Raw genomic sequence first — 23,114 nt, forward strand, 5'->3', positions numbered from 1 at the left:
TCAGATTGCTTGGTTCAGCTTTTAAATAAAAAACTGTGCTTACAATTGCTGGATCCGCGTGATTTCCTGGGTCGCTGTGGGTCGCTGTGGTCGGAGCTCAGGAGATTGCATTTGTTTGATATATATATATATATATATATACTAGCAGCCCGTCCCGACCTTGTCCGGGTGCTTTCAGGCTTCCCCCTACATTGCCCAGTGGCTCCGCCCGCCCCGTCCCCCGCCTGCCCCGACCCTCGCCTGGTGTTGTTAGTCCCCGTCCCCCGCCTGCTCCGACCCCCGCCTAATCCTCCTCCTTCCAGACTGACCTCGTTTTTTTTCTTCTTTTGGTCAAGAAGTAAACTTTATTACATAAGTGTTGATTCACACACAGTCCTTTCATCCTGCTCAGCAGGAATAATGAGCAGGGCCAGAAAGAGTTCCCCGCTCTTGCTGCCCCCACCCCAAGTGCCACTCGGACGTCGATCTTGCATGTCGCCCCAGTGCTGTTCCTCCTGGAAACCTCCACTCGCGTCACTCATCCCACAGCGCCCGTGCTTCTCCCCTAGCCTCACTCTAGCTCTCAATAGATTGTCCACTCGGGCCCTCTCTGGTCTGGGTAGCAGGTACCTCCTCCTTCTTGAGGTAGAGCCAGTAGATATTCCGGATGAGGGCCACTTCTTGCTCCGGTGGCTGTTGCCATTCGTACCAGGGGTACCATGCTGCCCCTGTCTGCAGGGCGGGTGCGGGGGGAGTCTTTAGGTTTTCCTTGTCTTCTGGGGCGGGATCCCTCCCTTGTGGTTCCTGCGGTAGTCGGCATATGTCCTCAGACCCCTGCTCCTGTACCTGTCGTTCCAGCCTGCTGCCCCACGTAACTTAACGTTTGCTTTAGTAATTTTTCAATTGTAATTGTTTCCTCTTGTGTCATTACTGGTCCTATTGTGAAGCGCACTGACACCTTCGGGTAAAGTCCGCGCTATATAAAAACGCATAAATAAATAAACCCTGGACATACCTCCTCTTTACACTCCTGGACTCACCTTCCCTGCCCCCCTCCTTGGACTGGCCTCTCCTCCACTGCTCCCCTCTGTACACTGCTCCCCTCGGTACACTGCTCCCCTTTGTACACTGCTGCCCTCTGTGACTCACGAACAGATCCACCTCCGGGTGACTGGAGGCAGCGGCCGCACTGAGCGGAGGTTTTTTTTATTAAAGCATGCTTGTTTTCGAAGAGTGACGTTGCCCTGTCAAATGTCTGCTTACAGGTCAATCGTGGCAGAGTCAGCACAACAGCGAGGGCCGGAGGGAGCATCCCGCGTCGGCCGGCGCTACTTTGGGGGGACTACTTTTTTTATTTAATTAATTTTTTAAATAAGGTTCTTTTTTTAAGTTTGCATTGCTTATAACCATCTACACACCCTGACGATTTGTACGGTGTATCGGGTGTGTAGATTGGCGCAGTGGTTCCTGCGTTTACCCGCCTCAAAGCCTGCAAGTTTCTCCTTTATTATAGTAGTATAGATATAGATATAGATGATGCATGAAGCGGCAAAGGATGAATTAATACAATTGAACCTGAAACAAAGCGTCCATGTCATATAAAAGTCTAGATAATGCTATAAATAGTTATGTTACATTTTCATATTGTACAGTACACCATTATTTTTAAAATGGATGCTGTTTCTTGAGGTCTGTTCAACTCGCTCCTGCTCATGCCTCCTCCCAATCAGTGTCCTGCTGCAAAGCCATCTCACTTCTTGTTTCGCGGATTCTCAAGCAAAGGAGGTCAAAGAATCAGCACTGTGCAATATATTGTTAGAAAGTGTGTATTGTGAATGAGGCTTTAATGATGTACCTATAGTATCGTTTTCAAGGACTTCTGCTGAAGACGTGTGAGTTGCATGAGCCATTGTTCAAGACTTGTTTCCCTTGTTTTATACATTTCCGTAGTGCAGTCGCTGAAGTTTTATCTTACCTTAAAAAATGGGTTAATGCTCAAATAATTGCATGATTTTAATTATCACATTGTTCTGTCACGTTGCCGTGTGACACTAATCATATTCATGCTATGCTGAATTTTCAGAATCTATAAATAGATTGTGTGGTTTTGCTATCAAATCTCCTGAAATCCTGTATATTGCGGGAGATGATTATTATTTTTGCCTGTGTGCTTTTTGTGGCTTCATTTTCAAATAAGGGGATACTTTGTCATTTTCCGATGCCAGTGCTCTTTATGAGTTTGACATTTGCTGCCCCTGTCTGCAGGGCGGGTGCGGGGGGAGTCTTTAGGTTTTCCTAGTCTTCTGGGGCGGGATCCCTCCCTTGTGGTTCCTGCGGTAGTCGGCATATGTGCTCAGACCCCTGCTCCTGTTCCTGTCGTTCCAGCCTGCTGCCCCACGTAACTTAACGTTTGCTTTAGTAATTTTTCAATTGTAATTGTTTCCTCTTGTGTCATTACTGGTCCTATTATGAAGCGCACTGACACCTTCGGGTAAAGTCCGCGCTATATAAAAACGCATAAATAAATAAACCCTGGACATACCTCCTCTTTACACTCCTGGACTCACCTTCCCTGTCCCCCTCCTTGGACTCGCCTCTCCTCCACTGCTCCCCTCTGTACACTGCTCCCCTCGGTACACTGCTCCCCTTTGTACACTGCTGCCCTCTGTGACTCACGAACAGATCCACTTCCGGGTGACTGGAGGCAGCGGCCGCACTGAGCGGAGGTTTTTTTTATTAAAGCATGCTTGTTTTTGAAGAGTGACGTTGCCCTGTCAAATGTCTGCTTACAGGTCAATCGTGGCAGAGTCAGCACAACAGCGAGGGCCGGAGGGAGCATCCCCCCGTCGGCCGGCGCTACTTTGGGGAGACTACTTTTTTTATTTAATAAATTTTTTAAATAAGGTTCTTTTTTTAAGTTTACATAGCCTATAACCATCTACACACCCTGATGATTTGTACGGTGTATCGGGTGTGTAGATTGGCGCAGTGGTTCCCGCGTTTACCCGCCTCAAAGCCTGCAAGTTTCTCCTTTATTATAGTAGTATAGATATATATATATATCTGATATCTGATCTGATATGATGTGATCAAGGTTACCAGTTAACCGAAACGCGTCATGCCTGAAATACCATTTCGTATGAGCAAATAAATCTTCCCACTTAAAATTCATCTGCCGCTTTGGGGTCCTCCTTTCTGTTTGGTGTAAAACGCCGTGGTGAACAGAGATTGCAAGGATATATATATAGATATATATATATATATAGTTATATATATATATATATATCTATATATATATATATATATTTTTTATATATATATATATATATATATATATATTCACAGAAAAAAACATAGGTTTTACACACGTTATAGTTAGGAAGTAGCATTTAAAAAACCTATGAAATTCACTGAAAAAACCATAGGTTTGACACATGTTATAGTTAGCTGGAAATTTTACCGACATAAAACCAATGAAATTCCACGTTATAGTTAGTTGGACTCACTATAACTTGCGCGTGCAATGCACTGCTGATGACGTCACATATTACATCACTCATGACATGGTCAGTGACATCACTCATGACATAACTGATGACACCATCCTTGTGACATAGTGACAGACCTCCTTTCACTGTAATGTAACCCTTGAAACACATATTCAAAAATAGAAACTGAAATTTAAAAAAAATGGAGATACCCATATCAGTTACAACAAGTAATTCAGTAATTCCACCATCTATATACACATCCACTCATTCACCAACAGTTCTATATAGTCACTCATACATATACTCACTCATCATATAAAGTGATACACCTATACATCCTGTTACACACCGACAGTCATCGAAAAGTTACTCACACACATACTCACACGTGCAAATAAACTATTGAACATCCATTTATTTGAATATAGAGTTATACACACCTTACTTCTATTGAAAATTACACATATTTATTCTCTTAAACAATCACTTATAGAAACACATACTTATTTAAACAGGAACTCTTACAATCTCTTACTCTCACATATACTCACTTATATACATCAATATTCACATATACTAGATTAAAACATATGTCGTTACTGATAAAGACACTAGTGAGACAGTCAATCACTCACTAACAAACACATATACACACTCATCCACCCATACAGTCCTGCACATATGCTGTCTTCAAAACACATACAAACAGAGAGTCAGTCAATCATGCATCTATGTGCTAAGTAATACCCCCACCAAACCATATAGACACTCATACTGATACTAAGAGAAACATCTAATAACCCATATACATACGCATGTAGCTACTTACCAACACATGTAGCCACTTATACACAAAGTGAAACACTAATATATATATTTAAATATTTAAACATTACTCACTAATATTTATTTTTCAGAAAGACACATATTCACTGGATGGTGTCATCAGTGATGTCATGAGTGATGTCACTGACCATGTCATGAGTGATGTAATATGTGACGTCATCAGCAGTGCATTGCACGCGCAAGTTATAGTGAGTCCAACTAACTATAACGTGGAATTTCATTGGTTTTATGTCAGTAAAATTTCCAGCTAACTATATCATGTGTCAAACCTATGGTTTTTTCAGTGAATTTCATAGGTTTTTTAAATGCTACTTCCTAACTATAACGTGTGTAAAACCTATGGTTTTTTCTGTGAATTTCATTGGTTTTTAAAATGCTAATTCAGAAAAATGTCATGTATGCAACCTATACTTTTGGCAATAAAGTTCTAGCAATATTTTTTTCGAAAACAAGCCGTTTTCTTCACTGTTCAAGTTGCATAGAGACTCCTTGTAAAGCAATACAGAATTCGAAAGTCTGTACCTTGCCTTTTTTTAAACACATTAAAATTTGTCTGTAAATAAAAATAGCCTTACTAAACTTTCGTGCGCGACCCGGTGTCCGCACTCTCGGCAACAGTTGTCAATAAAATGGATATCGCATTTCCAGGCTTTCATGCGCGACCGAGTGCGCGCACCTGCCTATATATTTCGTAAAAACCTTGCGATTTGAACTTATTGAATTTCTTCATACACCCCTCAAAGAACTTATAGTACGTCAAAGAGACTGTACCTAGACTTCTTTTTTATTCTTATGAAACTTTTCAGTAAATGGAGCCGAATGTCTTTTTAAACTTTCGTGCGTTACCGGATGTACACGCCTTGGTATTTTTTTTAGAAATATAAAACGTTTCATACTTTAACAATTGTGTGCTTAAATCCAGCTCAGAAGATATACAAAATCAGGATGGTAGTTGGTTCAACCCGGACCGTTTATTAGAGGTAGATCGTCCGACTCCACCGGAGGACACCCCTAATAAAAAGGACATATATATAAAATGCGGACTAGCCGCTGTATCGTGCTAGCAAACTATAACATATAAATCGTTAGAAAAAACAAAAGGAATCGAGCAAAATCAGTAGGCCACTGATGAGATCTTTTTTTGACCTCGCTAAAATAGAAAAATTGGGAACAACCCCTCATGAGAAATATGAAACTAGTGAGAGGAACCGAGCTCGACGCCATGATGGCTGCAAGACAGCTCGGCTCCGCCGCCCACCCCACCCAAAATAACGACAAATATTATAAAGATACACAACACACCAGCAAAGTAACAGGGTAAAACGTTTTATTAAATAACTATTTACATGGCAGCCTGCTGCAACATGAAAACAACACTTCAATTGGTTCTTAATAGTTTCAATTCTGGAATTTACACGCTGCACTCCACCCACTTCCCTCACTATCTTTTCTACTCTCAAGAGAGAACAACGTCCTACATCTTTCGGAAGACTTTGGTGAAATGGCTACCGTATCTCATTCATCTTCCGAATCTGACCAAAATGATCGACTACCTTTAATAAGGAAAAATAAATCTTTCATCTGGCAATTTCTCACTTATCCTGAAGATCAAAAGAAAGTGAATGCACCAAAAGTAACCTGCACGATATGTGACTTGGTTCTCTCAAGAAGAAATCCAGCAAAAAAATATTCCTTTTCCATACATACCATGGTGCGGCATGTCAAACAAGTGCACCCTCTGCAATTTGCAGAGGCAACGACAAGAGCCCTGGCCACGCTATTACCATTAGAGGTGGCCAGCACATCTTCTGATCGACGACCTGTATCTCCATCGAGTGCAGAGATGGACTTCAGATATTTAACTATATATGGTCTATAACCTATGGTTTTTTCAGTGATTTTCTTTGGTTTTTTAATAGCAAATATCAAAAGCTTTTTTGTGGAAAATGACTAAAATTAGGTATACATAAGCGGCGTTCATTTATGTTCACCACAGCCATTGTTAAAAGTAAAGTGAAAGTCGCGAAACAGTGGCCACGCCATCTAGTCCCTTTTAGGCCCCATCATGCACGTAAGTAACAGCCATTTTCTGTGTCATGGCCTCTCTGCCCACTGCCAATAGCCTATGATTGTTCGAAATTGGTTCTCTTTGGGTCATTCTCTGTTCACAAATAAGCATAAAGTCGCAATACTCTGTTTAGTTTTTGCAGATAGTGAAGGATAGGTAGTGCACACTTTTGTCCCCTTTGTAACCCGTCATGCCTATCTCTGCCCCGTTTGTTGGTAGTTGGTTCAACCCGGACCGTTTATTAGAGGTAGATCGTCCGACTCCACCGGAGGACCCCCCTAATAAAAAGGACATATATATAAAATGCGGACTATCCGCTGTATCGTGCTAGCAAACTATAACATATAAATCGTTAGAAAAAACATGAAACTAGAGAGAGGAACCGAGCTCGACGCCATGATGGCTGCAAGACAGCTCGGCTCCGCCGCCCACCCCGCCCAAAATAACGACAAACACTATGCAAATATTATAAATATATACAACACACCAGCAAAGTAACAGGATAAAACGTTTTATTAAATAACTATTTACATGGCAGCCTACTGCAACATGAAAACAACACTTCTAATTGCTTCTTAGTAGTTTCAATTCTGAAATTGAACACCCAGTACATCCAGAGGTCATGTCCGACAAGTTGTGTGGGGGGATGCCTTGCTAATGCCGCCACCCCCACCACCTTCTGTAGGAAGGACTCTGGATATGCTTGGTCCCTGAGAGGCTTCGATGTCCCTGCCTTGCACAAATGTCATAAGTTCTGGATGTTGAGTGCCATACTTCAGGGTCCGACAAGTTGTGTGGGGGGATGCCTTGCTAATGCCGCCACCCCACCACCTTCTGTAGGAAGGACTCTGGATATACTTGGTCCCTGAGAGGCTTCGATGTCCCTGCCTTGCACAAATGTCATAAGTTCTGGATGTTGAGTGCCATACTTCAGGGTCCAAGAAACGCGGACTCGCAGGGGGCGCTTGGCTCCTGCCCCCTCCCCAAGTCTTGTTCCCCTGGTATGGCCTGAGATCGCCCCCGACATAGGCGGCCGGCTGCCGGGGTCAGGTGGAACTTCTTGCCTTTTGATGCCTCTTCCATTCTGGACCTTGTCCCACAATCCGTTTGACCTGAAGACACGTCCTGCGGTGCCCTGGTCCGACCATCACATATACCTGCGCCAGGAGACGGCGTGGGGTGCACTGGAAGGGAGAGGCGGCGCGAACGAGCCTCTCCCACCTCACCAGGTGGAGGTTTCTTAGCTACACCCCAGCGCTTCACTCGGCCAGCTGAGTTCCGCCTGCTCCTGCGGCACAGTGCCTCGCTCGGCCAGCTGAATTACGCCTGCTCTTGCTATTACACCGTCTCACCCGCCATCCGGCTGAATTGCACCCACTCTTCCGATACAGCGACAGGCGGCTGCCACGGAGCTCAGGAAATGGCGGTCGGCTCCACAGACTTGGGCCTGGCCTGCAAGGATGGCTCTGGGCAACCCTGGAACTCGGACGCTTGACTGCTAGGGCATGAGCCCCATTCCCAAAAGCGTCCCCTCAGCCTTGAAGATTCTACAAGAGTCACCGAGGCCCCCGACTCCTGCAGACTTCCGGTGGGGAGCGACTGCCATGATTGCTCGCGGAATGGCCACGACATAGCCACGGAGTGCTCTCATGCTGACGCCAGCTTCAGTCTGAAACATCCAGAAACACTGTAGACTACCAATTCGATCAGTTCCGGTGGAGCCCCAACGACGTATCGCGTTGTTGCGTAATCCGTCATATGACGCGCCGCGTTAGCGCACCCGGAAGTGCTCCGGTGCGCGAGGCGCGAAGCGCAGCTTCCCGGAAGCAATCCGGGGCGCGGCGCGGAGCGCGTAACGTAAGCATTTACATTTCAGTTGGTTCTCCCTCACAATATTTTCAATGTCACATAAAAGTCACCCATCACCCACTGCCATCTCTGGCTGTTTCCATGGTAACACCTCATTCTGCACCTGGCTGAAGGCACAGGTCAAAAGTTCATATCTCAACATTCTAAAGCAAAGTAACAACACTGTTTTCCCTCCAGAAATACCTGCCAATCCACAGCTCTGTTACATGTCTTTTTTTTCACACCCAATAGTACTTTTCGTTTAACATAAACATTAACATGCAACGTACTGTTCAATCTCCACTTCTTACAATCAACCAATCATTTTTATTTTTTAAACCACACCCAGCCTCTTCCTTTTTCTTTATTTAGAATTTCAACTTCTAACTACCATTCCACTTCCAGAACCGATGGGAGGACGACTACAAATCCCTTGAAAATGAAGGTCTGGCTAATAGGACACAGTTATATTCACTGGAGTGAAAAATATGCAGTAAGCAGACGAATTTGCAACCTCGGCTTACCAAATGTACACATAACATGGATTGGCAAAAGAGGATTGAAATGTCACCAATTGATTCCATTGGTGAAAACTTTTATGCATCTTCCAGAACCAGACCTTATAATTGTGCACTGTGGTGGGAACGATCTAGGCACAATCACTGGGGTAGGTCTGGAAATGCTTCTAAAAGACACCTTTCGACAATTGATGACACTTTTTCCTCGATCTGCCTTGGTATATTCCAATATATGCCAAAGACAGAAATGGAATTGGTCCAATCAACATTGTGCACAATTTGAGAAAGCAAGGAGACATGTAAATAAATCTGTTTCTGCTTTCCTCAGAGATTATAGCATGGGTTCTATTTACCACAACAACTTGCGATACCACATGCAAGACGTCTATAGGAGAGACGGTGTTCATTTCACGAATGAGGGAAACAGAATCTTCCTCTGCAACATCAGGCTCTGCATCGGTACTTACTTATAAATGCAGAAAACACTCAATTAACACAATGGCTCTTTTCAGAGCCACCTTATATCTAAGCACTCAAACTTCTGATTTATCTCCATTTTCACACTCTTGTAAAAAAGTGTGCGCGACCGAGTGCGCGCACCACGCAACTTTAAAAAAAATATATATGTATATTTTCGCCTTTAAGGGCCTTACTGCACACCCTGAGAAAACCTACGCAGCAAAACAATCTCTACCTTCTCCCCTTTCCATATTCCAACGCTTTGAAATCAACAATATATTTACTCGCAATGACAAAATGGCGGTCAACACTTCCTGATTTCCTTCGAATCGAACGTTAACAGACGTCACGCAGCAAAATTCCGCTCGCGCGCGCAGCCGTTTGGGTGCGCGCACGTGTGCGCGCGTATAGATATATAATTGACTTTAACTTTAATTTCCTCAGCAACTACTGAACGGATTTACACCATTCCAAAAAAAGCGTAATCTGCGAGCCGGACTGTACAGTTTTGCCAAATTTCTTATAAATCCATTCACCCGTTCGACCTGTAGCCGAGTCTAAAGGTCCTATGGAAAATAACATGGAGAAAACACGTTTTGGGACCCCCCTTTTATCTCAGCCCCCACTTGACCAATCCCCCCCCAAACTTTTAGGGAAGGAGCGCAGCGGACCGAGCCATCTTCTTTGAGAAATTCGCTAAGATTCTTCAACCAGGGCCAAAGTTATTCCAAATAGAATGTTGAGGATTTCCTATGGAAACTAGGTCCTAACTATAACTACCTACTGGCGACCGCCAGTATGTAATATATATATATCTATACTACTATAATAAAGGTATATAGATATATATATATATATATATATATATTTATATATATATATATATATATATATATATATATATATATATATATATATATATATATATATATATATATATATATATATATATATATATATATATATATATATATATATATATATCCTTTCCACGAGTGCTTGTAGTGGAGAAGCACTGTCAGCGGGCGGTCCGAGCTGGGCACCAGCGGTCCCGATAAATTCTTTCCACGAATCACCTCAATAAGAAATGATAGCCCGGACACCTCTTCTGTGCAATAAATGATAGATTTAATGGCAATAGCAACGCGTTTCGGCGATTAAGCCTTGATCACGCCTACAATCTCGCCAACAAACATCAGTTTTTAAATCTCAAAACAAGTGCAAACAAAATAGAAAAGAGACTGTTTTGCAGGTATACACAACTTGATGGTAACTGTGTCGGCCATCTTGGTATGTCAAACGTTTAAATAATAACACTCTGACAAATCCAGATGCAATTGCACTTGTTTTGAGATTTAAAAACTGATGTTTGTTGGCGAGATTGTAGGCGTGATCAAGGCTTAATCGCCGAAACGCGTTGCTATTGCCATTAAATCTATCATTTATTGCACAGAAGAGGTGTCCGGGCTATCATTTCTTATTGAGGTGATTCGTGGAAAGAATATATATATATATATATATATATATATATATATATATATATATATATATATATATATATATATATATATATATATATACTACTATAATAAAGGAGAAACTTGCAGGCTTAGAGGCAGGTAAACGCGGGAACCACTGCGCCAATCTACACACCCGATACACCGTACAAATCATCAGGGTGTGTAGATGGTTATAGGCTATGTAAACTTAAAAAAAGAACCTTATTTAAAAAATGTATTAAATAAAAAAAGTAGTCCCCCCAAAGTAGCGCCGGCCAACGGGGGGATGCTCCCTCCGGCACTCGCTGTTGTGCTGACTCTGCCACGATTGACCTGTAAGCAGACATTTGACAGGGCAACGTCACTCTTCGAAAACAAGCATGCTTTAATAAAAAAAACCTCCGCTCAGTGCGGCCGCTGCCTCCAGTCACCCGGAAGTGGATCTGTTCGTGAGTCACAGAGGGCAGCAGTGTACAAAGGGGAGCAGTGTACCGAGGGGAGCAGTGTACAGAGGGGAGCAGTGGAGGAGAGGCGAGTCCAAGGAGGGGGGCAGGGAAGGTGAGTCCAGGAGTGTAAAGAGGAGGTATGTCCAGGGTTTATTTATTTATGCGTTTTTATATAGCGCGGACTATACCCGAAGGTGTCAGTGCGCTTCATAATAGGACCAGTAATGACACAAGAGGAAACAATTACAATTGAAAAATTACTAAAGCAAACGTTAAGTTGCGTGGGGCAGCAGGCTGGAACGACAGGAACAGGAGCAGGGGTCTGAGGACATATGCCGACTACCGCAGGAACGACAAGGGAGGGATTCCGCCCCAGAAGACTAGGAAAACCTAAAGACTCTCCCCGCACCCGCCCTGCAGACAGGGGCAGCAAATGTCAAACTCATAAAGAGCACTGGCATCGGAAAATGACAAAGTATCCCCTTATTTGAAAAGGAAGCCACAAAAAGCACACAGGCAAAAATAATAATCATCTCCCGCAATATACAGGATTTCAGGAGGTTTGATAGCAAAACCACACAATCTATTTATAGATTCTGAAAATTCAGCATAGCATGAATATGATTAGTGTCACATGGCAACGTGACAGAACAATGTGATAATTAAAATCATGCAATTATTTGAGCATTAACCCATTTTTTAAGGTAAGATAAAACTTCAGCGACTGCACTACGGAAATGTATAACACAAGGGAAACAAGTCTTGAACAATGGCTCATGCAACTCACACGTCTTCAGCGGAAGTCCTTGAAAACGATACTATAGGTACATCATTAAAGCCTCATTCACAATACACACTTTCTAACAATATATTGCACAGTGCTGATTCTTTGACCTCCTTTGCTTGAGAATCCGCGAAACAAGAAGTGAGATGGCTTTGCAGCAGGACACTGATTGGGAGGAGGCATGAGCAGGAGCGAGTTGAACAGACCTCAAGAAACAGCATCCATTTTAAAAATAATGGTGTACTGTACAATATGAAAATGTAACATAACTATTTATAGCATTATCTAGACTTTTATATGACATGGACGCTTTGTTTCAGGTTCAATTGTATTAATTCATCCTTTGCCGCTTCATGCATCATCTATATCTATATCTATACTACTATAATAAAGGAGAAACTTGCAGGCTCTGAGGCGGGTAAACGCGGGAACCACTGCGCCAATCTACACACCCGATACACCGTACAAATCGTCAGGGTGTGTAGATGGTTATAAGCTATGTAAACTTAAAAAAAGAACCTTATTTAAAAAATTAATTAAATAAAAAAAGTAGTCCCCCCAAAGTAGCGCCGGCCGACGCGGGGATGCTCCCTCCGGCCCTCGCTGTTGTGCTGACTCTGCCACGATTGACCTGTAAGCAGACATTTGACAGGGCAACGTCACTCTTCGAAAACAAGCATGCTTTAATAAAAAAAACCTCCGCTCAGTGCGGCCGCTGCCTCCAGTCACCCGGAAGTGGATCTGTTCGTGAGTCACAGAGGGCAGCAGTGTACAAAGGGGAGCAGTGTACCGAGGGGAGCAGTGTACAGAGGGGAGCAGTGGAGGAGAGGCGAGTCCAAGGAGGGGGGCAGGGAAGGTGAGTCCAGGAGTGTAAAGAGGAGATATGTCCAGGGTTTATTTATTTATGCGTTTTTATATAGCGCGGACTTTACCCGAAGGTGTCAGTGCGCTTCACAATAGGACCAGTAATGACACAAGAGGAAACAATTACAATTGAAAAATTACTAAAGCAAACGTTAAGTTACGTGGGGCAGCAGGCTGGAACGACAGGAACAGGAGCAGGGGTCTGAGGACATATGCCGACTACCGCAGGAACCACAAGGGAGGGATCCCGCCCCAGAAGACGAGGAAAACCTAAAGACTCCCCCCGCACCCGCCCTGCAGACAGGGGCAGCATGGTACCCCTGGTACGAATGGCAACAGCCACCGGAGCAAGAAGTGGCCCTCATCCGGAATATCTACTGGCGCTACCTCAAGAAGGAGGAGGTACCTGCTACCCAGACCAGAGAGGGCCCGAGTGGACAATCTATTGAGAGCTAGAGTGAGGCTAGGGGAGAAGCACGGGCGCTGTGGGATGAGTGACGCGAATGGAGGTTTCCAGGAGGAACAGCACTGGGGCGACATGCAAGATCGACGTCCGAGTGGCACTTGGGGTGGGGGCAGCAAGAGCGGGGAACTCTTTCTGGCCCTGCTCATTATTCCTGCTGAGCAGGATGAAAGGACTGTGTGTGAATCAACACTTATGTAATAAAGTTTACTTCTTGACCAAAAGAAGAAGAAAAACGAGGTCAGTCTGGAAGGAGGAGGATTAGGCGGGGGTCGGAGCAGGCGGGGGACGGGGACTAACAACACCAGGCGAGGGTCGGGGCAGGCGGGGGACGGGGCGGGCGGAGCCACTGGGCAATGTAGGGGGAAGCCTGAAAGCACCCGGACAAGGTCGGGACGGGCTGCTAGTATATATATATTTATACACAAACACATTTACTTAAATACATACATGTGTATGGTATCTTGCTTGTCAGGTTGCCCAGTGATGTTATGGAATATCACAGTTATTAGAGTTTCCTGGAGGGCGGTTGAGCCAGATAGAACTGGGCTTTGCATCTAACTATTAATGATGGGGTAATTTATGTATCCATTCCACTTACATTAAACCCTCTCCTAATCTACTGACCTTGTCTGCATATTTCTACATGCCAACCTGCATCACAACAGTGGCGACGAGCTTCAAATGGTCCTAGAGGTGTAAAAGATAACTGTTCTACTTGGAAGTTATTGGCAAGGTGATTGTGTATATACTTTTGACCCAACCAGTTCCATTTTACCTGGCAGCCCTGTGAAAACTTAGCAGCACTTTTTAAGAACAATGGCTAACCAAGAACCTGTGGTTTCAGGATGCACCTTGCATAATGGACTATTTCCTCAATATTCTGGAGGCTTTGTAACTGCCAAATTTTCAAGTTGGTGACGGTTTAATAGACAGTTGCTGATAAAGCCTGGTGTGCCTAAAATCAAATGCATGTCTTAAGAAACTTCCTAGATTCACTCTCTATTATCGAAGTTCACAAAAAACCTTCATGGACTTGGCTGCCTGGAATGTAAATAATAGCTTGTCAAACTGATCAACCGTGGAGGCAACTGGTACTGGCAGTCTCTTCAGATGGACATTTGCCCATAAAAAACATGTTTTGTACTTTTACATGCAATGCAGAAGCGGAAATGAAGAGTGAAGGAGAGGTGGGGGGTGCACACTGGTGGTACCCCCCAGCATTTGCATGCATGAAGCAGGAGGCACCAAGCAGTGCCTGCCGCTTCGTGTATGCAAATGCATACATGCATTTTTAGCATTGTGGCGGGTGGTGCAGAGAGCACCGCCCGCCACAATGTTAAAAATGAGGGATGCGCCCGCCACTGTGGCGGGCGCATCCTAATCCCCACCACGGGACCCCTGCCCTTATGGCAGGAGGTCTCAACCCCCGTGAGGATGGCAGGTGGGCAAAGTCCGCCCACCATCCTTATGACCTCCTTAGAGTGCCTCCACAGGCAGCACCTTCTTGGTTGTCGTTTCCTAGAAGTGCCAGAGCATGCTAGCCTAGTCCAGGCATCAGAATTCCCAGGTTCCTGATTTTTTTTTTAATCCACAAGCCTCCTCCCACAAGCGCCGCAGAGCAAGGCGTATACCTCGAGCCTGAGTATCTCTCTAGGTTTCTAACTCATATTTGCTTGCTTTCTATTTGTTTACTGGCTTTATTTGTTTTAGGCTGACCAGCTTGAGTTTGTCCCTTCCTTTGCCAAAATCCTAATTACTGTATTCATCAACAAGTACTGAATTTCTGTAAACAGACCTTTAAATCTTGTTCTTATCTTGTCACATTGGCAATGCATTCAAAAACAGATCTCAACTGTCAGGCTCTGTCTTCCAGGGAGCTTGGTGTTTACTTTTTTTCCCTGTCTTCAAAGTGAGAAGATTTATTCATTCATGCTGGCTACTCAGGGTGTGCTGTACAATGTTATTTTTTTCCTAGGAAAATAACCCACAATGCAAATGTCTGTATTTGAACTGTGCAAATATTTCAGAATATGCTTAGCACAAAAGTAAGCACATTATTTGGTATTTCTAAAGTCTGGTGGTAACATAACATATTTTAATATGATCAAAATAAATCAATACACTAGGTGATGACATTTCCATACATTATCATTGTATACTTTTTTTTAAAACTGTATGTATGTGCACATGTAATGGTAATTTCAATTGAAGATGTGTTATCTATAATGGCAGTGCGCTGCCACACCATGCATACTTCATTTTACCACGCTCCACCGTACTGAGCACTCCTCCACAACACTGCACTATACTCTGCATCATTCCATACCATGCCACTCCACACTGTGTCACTGCACTCTACTCTGCACCACTCCACTCTACAGCACTTCACTCAACACCTCTCTACTCTACACTACTGTACTCTATGTCAATGTACTCTACCACACACTACTCTACTATGCTCCACTGCACTCTTCACCACTGCACCCTATGCCACTCTACTCTACGCCACTAAACTCAATGCCACTTAACTCCACTCTGAAAAAAAACTACTCTACACCACTATATTACAGGCTGAACCATTCTATTCTATGCCACTTCACTGTGCCACTGCAATCTACCCCGTGCCACTCCACTCCACTCTACTTCACTCTACTCTGTGCCACTACCCTCTATGCCACTGCTCTCTATGCCAATGCACTCTGTGCCAATGCACTCTACTCCAATTTACTCAAAACCAATATACTCTTGACCACTGCACTCTATGCGAATCTAGTTTGCACCACTGTACTGTACTTCACTATACTCCACTCTGCAACACTCTAGTCTACAGTACTTCACTCTATGCCACTATACTGTACACCATTGCACTCTACTTCAACTTACTCTGCACCACTCTACACCACTACTCACTACAGCAATGCACTCTGTGCCACTCTAATCTACACTATGGACTCTCAACACTCTACTCTGCAACGCTGCCCTCTCTGCCACTAAACTCTATGCCACTCTAATCTGCACCACTCTACTCTGCACTACTGTACTCGATGCCACTGTACTCTACTCTGCACCACTCCACTCTATGCCACTCTACTACACTCTACACCAGTACACTGTACGTAAATTCACTCTAAGCCACTCTACTCTATGCCACACTAATCTACTGTGCTCCATTGCACTTTATGCCACTTCACTATATGTCTCTCTACTCTACTCTGCAGCATTCTACTCTATGCTAATGCACTGTACCCTACTCTACTATGCACCTCTGACTCTTTGACACTACACGACTGCACTGTGCACCACACTACTCTATGCTAATGCACTCTATGCCACCGCACTCTACGACACTGCATTCTATGACACTCTACTCTGCAAGACTGCACTCTCTGCCACTGAACTCAATGCCACTCTACTCTAGACCACTGCACTCTACTCTGCATCACTCAGCTTGACGCCACTCTGCTGCACTTTACGCCAATGCACTCTATGCCACACTACTTTGCACCACCCCACTATACACCACTCTAATCTATTCTTCACCACTGCACTCCACTCCACTGCACTCTACACCACTCTACTCTATGTAACTGCACTCTATGCCACTCTACACTTCTGCACTCTACCCCGCACCATTTGGCTCTACGTTACTTCACTCTTCACTGAACCAATCTACTCTGTGGCACCACTCTTCACCACTGCAATCCACTCTGTACCACTCTACTCTACGTCACTGCACTCTATGCCAATGGACTCTACACCACTTTACCCAAAGCCAATGCATTCTACTCCAATCTACTTTGCACCACTACACTTTACGTCACTTCATTCTAGTACACATTTCTCCACTCTACGACACTCCACTCCACACTACTCTACTCTATGATGCTCTACTCCATTAAACTCTACTCCACACTATGACATTCTACTTCGTCCTTTGTCACTCTACGACACTACTCCACTCAGCAATGTTCCACCAAACTCCCCCTACACCAGCCCATGCCACTATACTCCACACTATTCTATGACACACTACTCCACTCCATTACACTCCTTCACCCTATGCCACTCCACTCCATGCCGCTTCACTCTGACCATCTGTGCCACTCCTCTCTACTCTACGCCACTCAACTTTACAACACTCTACTCCACCCTATGCCACTCCACTCTACAACAGTTTACTCAGCTTTATGTCACTCTACCCTATAACACTCTACTCCACTCTGGCACTCTACGCCCTTCCACTCTATGACACTCTACTCCCTCCCTCCACATCACTCTACACCACTCTACTCTATTCCACTCCATAACACTCCACACCACACCACACCACACCACACCACACCACTCAACTCTACTCTACACCACTCAATGCTACTCTATGCCATGCCATGCCATGCCATGCCACACCACACCTCGACTGCCTACGCCTCTCCATAACACTCTGTTCTACTCCACTCTACCACACTCCACTCTCCTTTACCCCACTAAATTTTAGTCATGCTGAGCAGCAGGAGAGGCTGGTGTACAGCATGGCTAAAACATATTGGCAAAGCCAATAGCTCTTGCATAGGTGAGACCTATTTGGCTTTGCTAATGCTTGTGCCATTATATCACCACAGAACAGCTAGGTGATACTGCCTCGTGAAAGGTACTTTTTTCAGGCAGTTTATGTTGGTGTAATTTCACCATAATTCTGCTTTTTTTGCTTGTAATTGTGATGTCACATGTTGACGATTAAACCACTACTTGGTTTAAATTAGATGTGGGACATATTCGCAAGTCTATCTTCCTGAGACCATGGCTGCAGTTCGTGGTATTCAACTTCAGAATTTTCAAGTTTTGGTAGCATTATGAAACAGTCACATACACCAGCATTTGCTATGCAGTTTACTAATCACAGTATTTCAAAGTATATGTGGTTGCTTGATGTGGTAAATTAGTGAATATTTTTCTTGTACTGTGGATTTGTGCATAATGCATCTACATTTCACTTGTCTTCTATTCAGATTTGCCTGGGGTCTCTTCCCTATTTCAAATTGGATGTTAGTACATGTATTGTGGTGTGCCCTATATTCTGTTTGTTCTCAGGGTGTGAAAATACTGTGAACGAGTACCTGTTAACCAGCATTGTTTTGTTTCGCATGATTCTCCCTCGGTGGCAGGGAACCCATTGCTAGAACACAAGACGCCCTTTTGTCGGATGCGTGCGTGGAGAAAAGGATCCCATTGGTAAAACATAAGACACTCTTTTTTGGGATGAGTGTGAGGAATAAAAGATATATGTTGCGAAAACACCAGCCGCCCTTACATGGGATAAGATCGTGGGTTGAAAGACACGTGTTACTAACACACTGCGGTGCAGATTTACAAGCCCTTGCGACACATTTACGTTGTGTCACTTCTATGATCCAGCAGCGGCGTAAACCATGTGCCACGTTCCACCTTATTTACAACGTGACGCATCTAGGGAGATGCGTAATGTTGTAAAGCCCTGTGCCACATGAAACTTGCGTTAGTTTTTATGTGGGCCCCTGTGCATTGCTGGAATTGCGACACGCTCGCGATGCAAGTCCAGCAAATTTGCCGCCCTTACGCCACAAGATACCACATGCATCCGCCTAAACTTGCTCCACAGTGCGCCGCATTGTAAATGTGACGCATCCGTGGTGGCGCAAGGGGAGACTTGTGTGTCGCATCTGTTCTGGCGCATCCATGCTGATTTGCAGAGATGCACCAGACATTGTAAATACGTCCCTAACTGTCCTCACAGGGGATGAGTTTGTGGGGTGAAAGATACCCACTGCTTAGTCACAAGATGCTCTTTTGATTCCTGGGTGTGGGGGTTGGGATATATCTATTGCAAGTAAACATTGTATGAATATTGAAAAAACAGTTTTTATGATTTTTCCTTGGATTTGTGTGTGTGTTTGTGTCAGTGTTTGTTGGTGTGTTGTGGTACTTAATTGTTTTGGTATTCTGTGTTCTTATGATGCTGTGAAATGTTGCATTGCCTGGTAGTTTTGTGGTTTAGGTTTCAATTGCATTTCTCAAGGTGGGGGGCATTTCCTTTTTGTTTCAAAAGAGGGAGATGTGTGGTATCCTGCATGTCTGGTTACCCAACGATGTCATAGAATGTCCGGGTTATGAGGCTTCACTGGAGCGCGATTGAGCCAGATAGACCAGCGCTGAATATCTAACCACATCTACTTCTGGTGGAGTCATTTATGTATCTATTTAAATTCCAATAAATCCTCTCTTAATCTACTGGCATTGTCTGGTATATCTACATGCCAACGCACATCACAGCAGCAGTTTTTACATGTAAAATATATAAACATTTATATATACACAATATATACCTGAGCTAACTAGAATGTCAGCCACCACAATACACTGCTTATGACCTCACATATTACTTCCCTCATGACATGATCAGTGACATCACTTATGGCATCCAAATGACATCACGGATGACATCATTCACAGAACCACTCACACACCCATAGAACATCTCATACACTCACTCCCACACACGCGCACACAACCCCATTCACAGACCCATACAAGCACTCACATACCCACTCGCTGATCCATAGAGCCACTCACATATACACACACCCATACAGCCACTCACAAAACTACTAAGTCCCCCATACAGCTGCTCATGGACCCACTCACTCACGAATATAACTACTCACACATCCAGTCATACAGACATACAGACACTTACACACCCACTCATACACCCATACAGACACTTACACACCTAGTCAATCACCATACAGTCACTCACACAGCCTCTAACGCACCCATATAGTTACTCACATGCCCACTAAATACATATACCAACACATGTACTCATTTGCCTATACAGTCACTGACACAAGCACACACACACCCATACAGTCCCTCTCTCATTTACTCACTCACTCATACATCACTGACACACCCACTTAGTCACCCACTCCCTCACACACACCCTCACACACCAAGAAAGCCACTCACTTACCCATACAACCACTTACTCAGGCACCTACTCACACATGGATACACACAGTCACTCACATAATATGTATTGCAACTAATATCAGTCATTAGTAGTACACAAAGTTTACTAATTTAACAGTTGTACTATCTTACCATACCTTTAACACTCACAAATGTTTAGAAAACATTCACAGTCACAGGATAATGTATTCTGTGATGTTGTTTGAGATGTCCTCAGTGATGTTACTGACCATGTCATGAGTGATGTAATATGTTAGGTCATAAGTAGTGCATTGCAGGAACATAAGTTATAGTTAGCTCAGGTAACTATCACTGCTTATTGTCTATGGTTTCATACGAGTGAAATTGATGGAGCAAGGATTCGCACGTAAAGCGACTTGCTCTCATTCATGAACCTCGTCTAATGTATAATCATATTAATCCAACTGTCCGTCATTTATTTAGCATTTTCCCCAACACGCGGGTGTCCCCACGAGGCTTGCCTGTGTGTCTTTTCATACTAACAAAGCTTGCACTAGAAGAAATGGCTGCTTCGCTGAAATTCAGTCTGCGCATGCGTCGGTCATACCCATGTGATGTGACGCACTCGCATTCTGGAGGGAATCTGTGCTCATGCGCACTGTTGCAAACATGGCCGCTTGTCTCTCACCACGCACTCTGCCTGCTACTGCTGCTTTCGCCTATCTGTCTTTTCGCACTAAACTTTAATGCTATAGAAGTTATAAAGTAAGGGGTTTGTTAAAATTTTAGCATGGTATACAGTGTGATCATTTTATATGTGATTCTAATTTGTTCTCGCTTACTTTTCATGTATCGCGTCTCTGGGGCTGGGAAAATCGGGAGTGGAGCCATACTTGAGGCTCTGCTGGGCACCGTCATGTGACCGGGGAGAAACTCTACTGCGCAGAAGCTGAAATAAGCCAGCTGGCTCCTGAAGCCCAATGCGCCTGAGAACCCAGCACAAGATGATGAAACTCACCTTGAAACCCAGAGACTTTGTTGCTATGCCTTGTACACTCGTATTTTCTATTGTATTCCTATGGATGGGAACGTGAACCCAAGGGGCGGATAAGCAAAATTCAAATTTATGATGGGAACGTTGAATTATAGGAGGTGACAATGTCCGAGCCACCTCTCTTGACCAATCATAATGTGAGAAACTGTCACTTGCAACATTGGTGGGTGGTCTAAGGGTCCCCAAACTGTATAATTACCCTAGTATAGCTTAGGAAAATTGTCCGACTTGTCCGAGTAGCAGACCTGTCACTGACCCTACGAACTCTATAGGTGCTCAATCTAGAGTGCTGCGGAGCACTCTGTCCATACTTTCCACAAACTCCTAGGGGTGGAAATAGTCTTAAGTGCTGGCGAAGCACTTTGCTGGGAAATTCGAAAACCCAATCGGGGTTACTGGCGGATTACTTGCAGAGAGGGGTAACGCAGGCGTTGCTTCCGAAGCTGTGGGTGTTGGTCGTACCTTGGTGAGCCCAGTCCTGAACCAAATCCTGAGGGGTATCCTGTCCTGAGTTTCCGTGAGCTGTACCTGCTCACATTCTGGTATTTCATTCCCTGAGGGTCCTTGTCCCCGTCTTCCCAACTGACCCGTGGCCAGGGTTGGTCTTCATTCTGAATTAGGTAATTATTAGACTGTGGGTTTGCGACGCGTCTCTCTCTCTCTCTCACTACTTTCCTAATAAAGCACTCTTGCCTGTGATATTGCTCTATCACCTTTGAAATACCAAGTATATGCGCTCGTTTCTTAGCTTTGTTCCTTTTCTCTCCCCTCTTATAGGATATCATTGATTTATCATACGTAATAGTGTGTTCCCAATTTTCCCTTTCCTTTAGTATGGTTGCCGTGAACTTAGCAGGATAGTATAATAGCCTAGATAAATGTTTTAGGTCCCGTTCACATCCCATGTCCTAGTATAAACTTGCAGTGACTAGTTGGTTCTTAATATTCTTACCCATAGTGTTCACGTATACTCAAATGGTTCTTGCCTTAATACATAGTTACCTTTTGGTTGTGATCTTAATGCTTGATGTGTTATTTTGTATTTTGCTAATTCTGACATATTCACTTTGAAAATTCCTATATAAACTCTCAAACTTATCAGGTGTCTGTGGTCATTTTTCGGATCATAGTGTGGACAAATGTATTTTGGGTTATAAAGTGTATTTTCTTCTAGGACCCCTGTCACCTTTTCCCTGCTAGCTCCTGATCCGTCTGGAGTAATGTGCCTGTGGTAAGTCAGGTACATGATCAGCAGTGGTGAGAAGTCAACCCCGGATTACTCATAGTAGCGTGTATAAACTCACCCGGTTCACGCCAAACGCAAGTCATTGGTTTGAAGGTGCACGCCAGGGCCCAGTGCGTGTGAGAATCGGGAAACCCAGTGACCCGGGTGAACTGCGCGCTCTATCAAAATCTGAGCCTGAGTATAACATCACAGTAACATTTTGTTTTTTAGTGAATTCTTTTTTTGATGTATTTCATAACTTTAACCTGTAAACTTTGAGAATGAGTGTGTGAGTGGCTGTATAAATGTAAATGTATGTAGAGGTACTTGTATAGCGCACAACTCCCCTGAGGCATCTCGGCGCTTGTACGGATACCGCTGAGCAACCCTTCCTGGCCTTTCCCAGTGAAGTGCCCACTCCTGGGCACCCCCAATGGTGAAGCCAGGCATCCAAGCGTTGTTGGGGCCGTTGTGGAGATTAAGCAAGCTATTGCCCATAGTTGCAGAGTGGGACTCCATGATTAGAATAGGCACCGAGGCGAGAATTATCATGTCCGAGGAAGTAGAGCCCAAGACCCGCTGAGGCGGGAATTGAACC

General features: G+C 44.1%; 1 protein-coding gene across 1 annotated transcript; it reads right to left on the reverse strand.

The window, feature by feature from the left end:
- Positions 1 to 555: 555 nt before the first annotated feature.
- On the reverse strand, positions 556 to 22,247 carry LOC147729585 (small ribosomal subunit protein mS40-like). The gene is made up of 3 exons (XM_086954013.1): positions 22,244 to 22,247; positions 2,272 to 2,365; positions 556 to 838 (listed from the first exon to the last, which is right to left on the reverse strand). Exons 1-3 carry the CDS (start codon positions 22,245 to 22,247, stop codon positions 556 to 558), a joined length of 381 nt encoding a protein of 126 aa, XP_086810139.1.
- Between the last annotated feature and the right edge of the window lie 867 nt (positions 22,248 to 23,114).

This window comes from Lissotriton vulgaris, chromosome 2_1 (genome assembly GCF_964263255.1).
Source record: "Lissotriton vulgaris chromosome 2_1, aLisVul1.2, whole genome shotgun sequence".
NCBI lineage: Eukaryota > Metazoa > Chordata > Amphibia > Caudata > Salamandridae > Lissotriton > Lissotriton vulgaris.

Excerpts from the sequence above, each read along its gene's own strand:
- LOC147729585 (XM_086954013.1), bottom strand. Across the intron at positions 839-2,271 it reads CCGCCCCAGAAGACTAGGAA|GCTGGAACGACAGGTACAGG; the intron begins AACCTAAAGACT and ends GTGGGGCAGCAG.